Source organism: Salmo trutta, chromosome 15 (genome assembly GCF_901001165.1).
Source record: "Salmo trutta chromosome 15, fSalTru1.1, whole genome shotgun sequence".
Classification (NCBI taxonomy): Eukaryota; Metazoa; Chordata; class Actinopteri; order Salmoniformes; family Salmonidae; genus Salmo; species Salmo trutta.
In genome coordinates this window covers 53,494,741-53,505,818 of record NC_042971.1, presented here as the reverse complement: position 1 = coordinate 53,505,818, position 11,078 = coordinate 53,494,741, and the positions used below count along the sequence as shown (strand labels likewise).

At 43.0% G+C, this 11,078-nt stretch overlaps 1 protein-coding gene across 1 annotated transcript; it reads right to left on the bottom strand.

The window, feature by feature from the left end:
• Positions 1-477: 477 nt before the first annotated feature.
• LOC115149341 (E3 ubiquitin-protein ligase KCMF1) lies at positions 478-10,773 on the bottom strand. Its single transcript, XM_029692127.1, has 7 exons — positions 10,564-10,773; positions 7,749-7,916; positions 7,133-7,272; positions 6,720-6,821; positions 6,338-6,515; positions 5,697-5,985; positions 478-2,161 (listed from the first exon to the last, which is right to left on the bottom strand). The coding sequence occupies exons 1-7, from the start codon at positions 10,577-10,579 to the stop codon at positions 1,873-1,875; spliced, it is 1,182 nt and encodes a 393-aa protein (XP_029547987.1). The 5' UTR covers positions 10,580-10,773; the 3' UTR covers positions 478-1,872.
• Positions 10,774-11,078: the final 305 nt, after the last annotated feature.

Genomic DNA, 11,078 nt, shown 5'->3' with positions numbered 1-11,078 from the left:
TAAAGGGATACTGTGATATTCTAGCAATTAAGCAATTTTTCTACTTACCCAGAGTCAGATGAAATCGTACAATCGTAGGTACTGTTGAGTATGCTACTGTACCTGTAGACATCCGGTCATTGCTTAACTCTAGTTGGCTCACAAAACGACCTCTAACTTTCTTCATACTGCACGCAAAGACAAAAATGGTATCCACAAGTTCACCTGACACGGGGGAACTAGACAATGGCTTTATTCCCAGAATCTCACAGTATCCCTTTAAAGCCTAGCACATGGTGACACATATACCCTTTTCACACTAGCAGATCCAAACCAAAACTGTACTGGGTAAGGGTTGGATATTTTCTTCTCACATTGTCCTTTCCAACAACTATGGTGGATGAGTAACCAGGCCAGCTCAGTACAGCTCGGCTCAGTAGAGTGAAGAGCCCTATACAGTAGCCGAATAAGACACCACAAAGATCAAGAGGGAGGGGCTTGGTTTCATCAAAAGCTGTGCGCAGTTTATTGTATTCTAAATTTACATAAAAAAAAAAAAAATCTGCCCATATCCTAGAACCATTATGAAAGTTAACGCACAAATTCAATATACATCTCATTGTATTTTACAGAGGATAAGAGTATAGGCATGGAGGTGGTATGATTCATTACAAGGCTTAAAAGAATCAGAGAAACTAAAAGAATAAATAGAAGGTGCTATCCTTAGCTGAGAAAAAATATTTTTTTCTTCTTCAGTCGAACAAAAAACAATGCCTGCAATGTGGAAAGTCTCGCGCTCCCCTTCCTCAACAAAGAAAGTAATACAAATAAACTTAGGGAGTCTGGGCCTACAGAAGCAGAGAGATGGAGAAGAGTAGAGTGCGATCGATGAGAATGGGAGACTAGTTCTTCTGTACAGGTGCATAAATTAGAAACAACATCTGGTGGTTACACACAGCTTATCACTAAAACAATCAACAGCTAGGAAAAATGTCAGAGACATGATCTTGTTTTTCTGCTCCTAGTATTGTATTATTTTATCTGCTAAGTGAACGCAGACATCTCGAGTTTCTCTTGAGTTTTGCTGTTAGAGCAGCAAGTTGTTGTTATATTCAGACGATGTCACAGAGAGGGAAGGACCAACCGGAGCTGAGAGATAAACACATTGCATTGTTTTCTTTTTAAAGCTACTGCAGATTCCAATATGTTGTGTTTCTCTATTTCAAACAAAAAAGTTTTTAAAAGTTCCTAAATTATTCAGCATGTCAGTTTTTTTTTTGCGATATCACATTTTTCGGAAAAACTCAATCATGTTTCAAGTAACCGTTTAAAATGGTTGGCGAGAGAAAGCGTCGCGATATTTTCTCTCTCCCTTTTTAATGATGAGGTCATTAAAAGTCATGCACGATGCAAAGAACCTCATGCAGTAGTTTATGGTTAACCATCCAAGCACTTTTTATTTGTTATGTCATAAATACACACAGCAGCTTCACCATAGGGTGTCTGGTTCCTCTTCAGGGTTTGAATGTTTGGTATTTATAAGGAGATCATTTTTCATGAGAACAGGAAGAGAGATCTGCCACATCTACCTAATGCTTACCCGCTAAAGGAAAAAATTAGTTGTGTAGAACTGATTATCAACATTTGATATATATATAGATATATATATATTTTCTCTCAATCTCTCGCTCGCTTAGCGCTGCGCACTCATCCACTTGCACTTTCCCCAATCGCTCCCGCTCTCCTTTTTTATGGTTGTACACAAATGTAACAAAGGTGACAGACCTGAAATTACAATCACCAAAAAACAAACCCCAAAAGATCCTGCTGCCGCCCGCCCGTCACTGGCAGTGGCAGCACAGAGGACAAAGTCTGCGTGGAGCTGGGATATCATCAAAGAGGAGGTGGTGGAGGTTCCTTAGAGCTCCTAGAGCTGCTGTTGTAACCGCCGGTACCACTCTCCCTGAGGTTGAGGTTCTCCAGGGCCACATCTAAAGGCATGATATCCACGCAGCCCATGGCCCCAAAGCTGGCAAAGTCTCGCCGCTCATCCTCGTCCGAAGAGGAGCTCTCGTCGCGCATCAGCGTGCTCAACAGCAGCTCCTGGACAAACAGGCTGCGGTCAGCGCGCTCACCCTCCAGCGCCTGCCGCTCCACCTCCGACATCTTGGGCTCATTTAAACTGTAGGAGGACAGAGGAGGAAACCTGGTTAACACAGACCAGAGGGACTACGTGAAGGAAATGGGAGAGACAGTTAAAGGTAGTGGGAGAAAAGACCTGTGTAGGCCTGTGGATGCTGAGAACAGACTGAGGTGGGAGACACCATGTAAGGGGGGTTGGGAGACACCATGTAAAGGGGGTTGGGAGACACCATGTATGGGGGGGTTGGGAGACACCATGTATGGGGGGGTTGGGAGACACCATGTAAAGGGGGTTGGGAGACACCATGTAAGGGGGGTTGGGAGACACCATGTAAGGGGGGTTGGGAGTAGAGGCCGATTAATTAGGGCCGATTTCAAGTTTTCATAAATCGGTAATCGGTATTTTTGGATGCCGATTATGGCCGATTACATTGCACTCCACGAGGAAACTGCGTGGCAGGCTGACCACCTGTTACGCGAGTGCAGCAAGGAGCAATGGTAAGTTGCTAGCTAGCATTAAACTTATCTTATTAAAAAAAAACAATCAATCTTCACATAATCACTAGTTAACAACACATGGTTGATGATATTAGCAGGTTAACTATCTTGTCCTGCGTTGCATATATTCAATGCGGTGCCTGTTACTTTATTATCGAATCACAGCCTATTTCGCCAAAAGGGGGATGATTTAACGAACGCCAAAAAAAATCACAATCGTTGCACAAATGTACCTAACCATCAATGCCTTCCTTAAAACCAATACACAGAAGTATGTATTTTTAAACCTGCATATTTAGTTAAAAGAAATCCATGTTAGCAGGCAATATTAACTAGGGAAATTGTGTCACTTCTCTTGCGTTCATTGCACACAGAATCAGGGTATATGCAACAGTTTGGGCCGCCTGGCTTGTTGCGAACTAATTTGCCAGAATTTTACATAATTATGACATAACATTGAAGGTTGTGCAATGTAACAGCAATAATTTAGACTTAGGGTTGCCGCCCGTTCGATAAAATATGGAACGGTTCCGTATTTCACTGAAAGAGTAAACATTTTGTTTTCAAAATTATAGTTTCCAGATTTGACCATATTAATGACCAACGGCTCGTATTTCTGTGTTTATTATAATTAAGTCTATGATTTGATAGAGCAGTCTGAGCGATGGTTGGCAGCAGCAGGCTCGTAAGCATTCATTCAAACTTGACTGCGTTTGCCAGCAGCTCTTAGCAATGCTTGCTTCACAGCGCTGTTTATGACTTCAAGCCTATCAACTCCTGAGATTAGGATGGCAATACTAAAGTGCCTATTAGAACATCCAATAGTCAAAGGTATATGAAATACAAATGGTATAGAGAGAAATAGTCGACGCATCATAATAACTACAACCTAAAACTTCTTAACTGGGAATATTGAACCACCAGCTTTCATATGTTCTCATGTTCTGAGCAAGGAACTAAAACGTTAGCTTTTTTACATGGCACATATTGCACTTTTACTTTCTTCTCCAACACTGTGTTTTTTAATTATTTAAACCAAACTGAGCATGTTTATTATTTATGAGACTAAATAGATTTTTTTTTATATATTAAGTTAAAATACTTTTTATTGTTGTAATTGTCATTATTACACACACACACACAGTCCGATTAATCGGTATCGGCTTTTTTTGGTCCTCCAATAAATCATAATCAGTCGACCTTTAGTTGAGGTAAGGGGGTTGGGAGATGACACCGCTGTCATGACGTCCTGTTGGTGAGGTTTATGACCCCCATAAATACCTTTCCCCCTTTTCTGTCTACAGATTTGACTCTTGGAAAGCCTTTTGTTAACATAGAGAGAGTCTGGTAACATCAAAAGGTTGGGAACGGAACCATATTTCGGTAATCCAACCAGTTGAAAGTATCCGTTGGTACTTAAAGAATATGATGTCAGATCAGTTGTCGTCAGACATTATTACTGATGATAGGACAACAAACTGTATCTTGGAAAGTCTACACATTCTAGTTATCGAATTCACATAGAATTGTTGTGCAATTTAAATGTTTAAATATGAAACTATTTGTGAAAATATTAAATGTAATTTTAGCTTCTAAATTAGAGTATTGTTTTCATAAGTAAACTCTGCTCACTCAGTGGCCTCGCCTAATTGAACAGACATTGGTTGTGAACTATGAAACACGCCATTCTCTCCACCACTTCAAAAGCCCATTGACGAAAGTCAACCTGGTGTTCCCGATGACGTGAGGACTGCTGTCCATACATTTAAAAGGGCTAATATCAACTACAGAACTAAGCCAACTTTAGCGTGAGCTCTGGTTGCTAATGGTTGAACGACTACAACCTAACGAAATTAACATTGTGTTCCCTATGACGTGAGGACTGATGTCCATATGTTTAAAAGAGCGAATTTCAACGTGGAGGTGACAATCGACACGCTGGAAGGATGAATTTCGACTATACCAGCCAGAATATAGCATGAGCTTAGAGTATGGCAACTTGGTTTGAACTATGGACTCTTATTCACTAAAGAAGTGATACATCCTAGACGTTGAGTTAGCAGCAGCAGCTGTAAACGTGGGCTAGGAAAGGACGGACAATCTCTTCAGAAAGACAGGGTACTACAACGTATCCATTCTACTACAATACATATTCTTCAAAGGACAAGGGAGATCTCTGCTGGGCAACCCAGCCTTCCATCTACGACCAATCTATCGAAGCGCAGCTCAGAGTAAATATTTCTTGCATTTTCCTTTTACAAATGGGCGGTTATTTAGAATGCATTAGATTCTGTATTTACGATAGCATAGCTTCATGAGGTCCGACAGAGACCCAATCCGTTGGTTCCTCATTCTTCCCGCGCTTTCATTCAAACCAAACCACCTTTCTTTGTGTAACCAGCAGTCATATCGGTTCTGTCCACTAGGGACGTTTTCTTGTATGACATAATTAGTAATCAATGTATGATCCATCCTATGTATATGTAATTCTGTGTGATTATTTAGGTATTTAGTAAATAAATAATGAAACCAAATTTTGGACTGCTGATTCAATTTGTTAGACAGTGTTTGTGAAGATAACCAAGAATTTTACGACGTTCAGATGTGACTGCTATTGATATAAAAGATTACCAGGTCTTTAAGAGTTTATTCGGAAGACAACAGCTCTATAAATATTATTCCGTGGTGCCCCAACTTCCTAGTTAATTACATTTACATGATTAGTTTAATCAGGTAATATTAATTACAGAGAAATTATTTTATAAAATAGCATGTCATATCACTTAATCTGGCATAGCAAAGACACAACACCGCGTAGGTGTCGACCCACGACACCGCGGCTGGGTGGGAGACGACCCCCTACGATACCGCGTAGAGGGGAGACGACACCGCGTAGGGGGACAAACAGGAGGATAAGGGAGACCATGCCACAAGGAGTTGATAGGAACAACTTGGGTCCTGGGAGATGTAACAATGTAGTAGAAGTCCAGAAGGGCCTCAGATGTCAAGTCTGCAGAGCATTGATCCATTTTTAAAAACACTAAGTAGAAGGCTCTGTCCACGAGTAGACAACTCACCGTGTGAGCAGGAACTGGGAGCTGTGGGAGGCCATGGGATTGCTCTCGGCCACGCCGGCCGAGTTGGCGACGGCGCTGGGAGGTGGGATGGTGGCACTGATGTTGCCGCCGGGGTTAGAGCGTCGTGTGGCGTTCCTGGCCGTCTCTAGCTGCTGGCGGGCCGCCTGGGCCTGCTGGCGCTCCAGCTGCAGCTGCATCTGTAGCTGCTGCAGCTGAGACGCAGACGGGCCCGACGAGTTGAGCTGGCCGCCCGCCGAACGCCGCACGCCCGACAGCTGAGACAATAGCTCTGTGGGGAGGGGAGATGAAGAGATTTATTTAGAGTTCATTTTGGTGACAGTCAAATGAACATTCTCCAGTATAGACACGTTGTTGGGAGACATCACACTACTGTAGGGGTGTCACAGTGCTTTGAACAAGAGACATTACACTGTGGTTGTACTGGTTATAATTCATTGGAGACAGGAGCCATTCAGTCTCATGGAGAGATAATTTTACTTATTGTATGTCAAATGACTCCATGAGTAACATAGGAGCCACAAGAGGGGAGAAACTATAGAATCTCTATCTATTTCTATGAGGAAGACCCTGTTTGCAGTTATACTGACAGACAGACAGGTCAGACCAGGTGCACTGCTCACCTGCTATAGGGTCCATGGCTTCCCTGTTACTGGGGGAGTAAGAGGAACTCTGTGAGGAAGAGAGCCCCCCAGTGGAGCTGCTAGTAAAGTGCATGTTGGTCCTGCGTGCCCTAGGACCGCCCAGCCCACGACCGTGGTGGAACATCCGACGCACGTGCCGGACGCCACTGGACTCATCGTAAAACACAGTGGGTTAAGGAGTACAGACCAAGGGGCTCGCAAGTAACTGGAATAGTCACATCCACAGACGTGTATAGTAGTCACATCCACAAAGGTGTTCACACTCAAAGGTAGGTAGGCACACACAAGCAGACCGTGCACACACACACACGTGCAGACAGACCGACACACACAGATAGAGTTGAGCTGCGTAAAAGGATATTAAGTCTCTAGGTGCTCTGTGTTCAAGTGTGAGATGAGCAGCAAAGTCGTCAGTCACGTGATTGGGGTCCCCGCCCGGCAACGCAGCACATATTGGACAGATCTGAAATGAAGCAGTAAGCACCATCTGGATATATTCAACTGACCATTCACAAGCACCAGTTGTCAAATAATTATTTGAGAATTGTGTTAATGCTTCCATGAGCCCTGGAATCCAATTTGGATGTATGAGATGTCATTGGATGCAATGTTTCCCCTAGATTTTTTTAGAGGTGGTAAACACCAAAACATTCTATTGAAAGAAATGGATGCCACATTTTTTCAGGCAGAAGAGCAACAGAGCTAGACTGAGGGACCAGTCTGTCCTGTCTTAGTGATGCTAGATGAAACACTAGGATGATATCCCCCACTTACCACCTCTGTGGAAGTCTCTGCATGGTCTGTGGTGACATGCTCCTGTAGGGATGTCTCTGTGTAGCCCATTTTACCACAGTAAGGACAGGAAAAGCTCTGGGGCTGCTCTACTGAGAACGCCTCGCCGCCGTAATACAGGTCTGCAAAGAAAACCATCCATCTTTAGAGTCACAATAATAATAATCACCATAATACAACAAACCTCATATCAAATAATAATCATATTGAATTTGTTGAGCACATTTCACATGCTCAATGTGCATAAGGTAGAAAACAAAGACAAAAATACATTTAAAATTCCCCATGCAAATACACTGAAAGCAGAAGGATCAACAAAAATCTAATTAATAATAACATTAAGGGCGAGGAGTTTTCCGGACCACATGACCTGACCAGGAAGAACTACAAGATAGCTCTGCTGGGCCATCTGACCAGGAATAACTATTAGATAGCCCTGCTGGGCCACCTGACCAGGAAGAACTACAAGATAGCCCTGCTGGGCCACCTGACCAGGAAGAACTACAAGATAGCCCTGCTGGGTCACATGGGCAGGAAAAAATACTCCTGTCCCTTCTCATAATGTAACATGTTTAATCTACACTGCAGATGTCCTTACCAAAGTCTACCCTGGTTAATATACACTGCATGGCGTGCTCCGACGTGTGTCTCGTTGTGGTAGCTCCGCTCTCGTAGCACGATGCGCACAGGTCGTAGTCGTAGCAAATTAAACACTTGTACCGGCGCCCTCTGAAGTTCCCTTTTAAACACGCGTCACAGCTCACACCTGCAAAACAAGGGGGAGGATTCATTGTCAAAATGTACAGGCTAATAGCCCATTCATGTGGTGCAGTAGGACACTGTGTGCAGACAGTCAGAAAGAGAGGCTGGATGACATTGGCACTGGCACTAACCCACAAATGTGAATGGAGAGGAATTTTTCAAATCCACCGAACATCAATAGCAGGTCATTAATGAATGCCAGTGTGTGTGTGTACCTGGCTAGAACAGAATAATAGGGTCCCATCTTGTCCGGTTCTCATGCATTTGTACGTATTCTTTTGCATTTGTTGTTGCAAATGCAAAACAGGCATTTATATCACAATGCAGTAAATTAAACAGGCCTAAACAGCAGATGGACAGACAAGAGATGATCAGGAGAAAAGAACCAGTGTGTATAGACAAAGTGAAAATTAAAAGAAACAAGACACCAAACTGTCATCAAGCTGTCCCTTTGTGGTTTTTCTCTATCATATCACGTGGTGATTGCTATGATACTGTACTGATACACATACTGTAGTTTCCTCCTTCCAACAGGCACTATGTAAACTGCTATAACCACCACCTCCACTTTGTTACTGCTGCCGAAAATGAGACAATTCCACCACTGCCATAAAGCCAAGGCATTTGACACATGTCCCTCCTTAGGTAACTGACAGAGCAAGATACAAAGTGCTGAAACTGAAAAAGGTTAGGCTATGCTGCTGTTCATTGCTCACATTTAGGGTACGTTCGTCAATTCACTCTGGAGTGCCAGAGTAAACTCAGAGTGCGCTCTGGGCGTTCGTAAATTCAGAGAGTTGTCATATTGTCCAGTTTGTAAATTCAGAACGGTTCGCTCTTGGAGCGCACACTGGATGCTCTGGCTGAGGAATAGGGTCGATCCGAGTGTTCTGACCTAACAACGGCAGTCAAGCACCCAAGCTAACTTGCTAAAGTTGGCTAGCTTGCCAGCTACTTCCAGACACCTATGAGAGAACACATCACTGACAATTTTACTCGCCCTAGTTAAGCTGTTTTCATGTCATCTAGAGCAAGGGTTCCTCCAGACGAGAGCGCTCTGAAATCTAAGTAAGGCTCCCGAGTGGCGCAGCGGTCTAAGGCACTGCATCTCAGTGCTAGAGGCATTACTACGGACCCTGGTTCGATTCCAGGTTGTATCACAACCGGCCGTGATTGGGACTCCCATAGGGCGGCGCACAATTGGCCCAGCATCGTCCGGGTTAGGACGTCAATGTAAATAAGAATTTGTTCTTAACTGACTTGCCTAGTTAAATAAAGATAAAATAAAATAAAAGACAGACAGAATTAATTTACGAACGCACCCACAGTCAGACATTTCTGAGAACTTCTGTACTGATCTATTATTAAATTCTCCAAATTGAGAATTTGCCCTTGTTCTGCGATTACAACAGCCCTTGACTTCCCATCCTTGATGACAATAAAGCAATAATGGAAAAAATGACACCAAATCAATCAGTTACACCCCTTGCTACACTACTCAAATGTTTTTTCAGAGGCCTGGTGTCTGTCACACCTACAGCTGTCTATGCAATGCTTGTCTGGACTCTGGATAAAGGTGTGCTGCTTAGGAAAACATCCTATTTGGAACTGTATGTCATTTTGACATAGCTATGGAGGGACAGAGACTGAGAACACTTTCACCATACACTGACAGGCCTTCCTTCATAAGTGCACAGATCCTTAGTTAGCTAACGTTATAGGAGATAAAACATCCAGACCTGGCTATTCATCCAGACCTAATATGACGTTGTCCAACAAGTATAGCAAGCCAGACAGATGTCTAAGTAGATATCAAGTAGGTTGAGGCCGGGTGTTCTCCAAAACCGTACTCTAACAGGGTCAACTTAACTAGCTAGCTAACTTGTACTATTCACTCTGTTTGCAGTTAGCTAGCATACTCTACTGATCCAATAAGTTAGCTAATTAACTAAAGAATTTAACTATAACACCGGTAGCTAGATAACGTTCATTGAGTGAAGGTAGAAGACGGGCGAAGTAGTTAGTAAACTAGGTAGCAGCTAGCAAACTAGGTAGCAGCTAGCTAGCTGCCTGGTTAGGTTTGGGCCACTGTGACTGAGGCCTCAAACTACCTTAATGACAGTGCATTCAGTGACCAAACCCTTCTTGGGTGGCATGGAGTATTTCAGCACTTAGTCCAGTTAAATAACTTGTTAACGAAACTACCTACGAAAACAATGTGGCCATACCAACACACACCACGCATCCACCCTTCCTAAAAAAGGCCAGTCTGGAAACTTAACTACTAGGCTAACGACGTTGTCATTGAAGAACGCTAGTTAGCCAACGTCCTAGCTATAGCAACTGTCTGTCGGACCATCACTTTAGCTAGCTACGTTAGTTAGCAAGCTAACTAGCATTAGCTAACTCGCTAGAATAAGAAAACGGACGCTCACTAGAAGTATTACTTCTTTGAAACATGACTATTCATAAATACGGAGACTGTCGTTATCAAGAATCAGCCTGGTTCTACTCAGCAATCAGGAGGTTGAGAAAATTCATGGTGGCCGCCATCATGAGCCCTGTCCAATACATTGCAATACAAAACATGGCAACCCACTGACCAACCCCAGGAAGCTAATGTTAGCTATGGACGTCTATTTTTCACTTACCCTCATGTCGGGACATCCTACAGACGATGACACAGCCCCCTCCTTGGCCTCCCTAGCACGGATCACGCGGAAAATATACAGCTTTTAAGAGATAAACCTGGGACGCGATTTCAATTTCGTATTTTCTCTTTAAGATGGATCCTGAGCTTACAGTTCTGTGCTTCCCCCTCCCTGGCTGTCACGAAGAAGTAAGTAGTGAGACAGAGCATTCGCAGTCTGCTGAAGAAACACTAGGGGGAGCCCTTCACAATAATGTGGTTGTTCAACTGAAGAGGGGGAAAAAAAAAAAAAATCAGCCCATAGAAATAGAATCCATTTTATGATTCAGCCACTGTAATCAAAATGTGAGACAAGAAAGCTATTTACCCAATGCAATCCCTGACTAGTTTGACGTAAAAAATGTTTTTAAAAAATACATACAGTACCAGTCAAAAGTTTGGACACACCTACTCATTCAAGGGTTTTTCTTTATTTTTACAATTTTCTACATTGTAGAATAATAGTGAAGACATCAA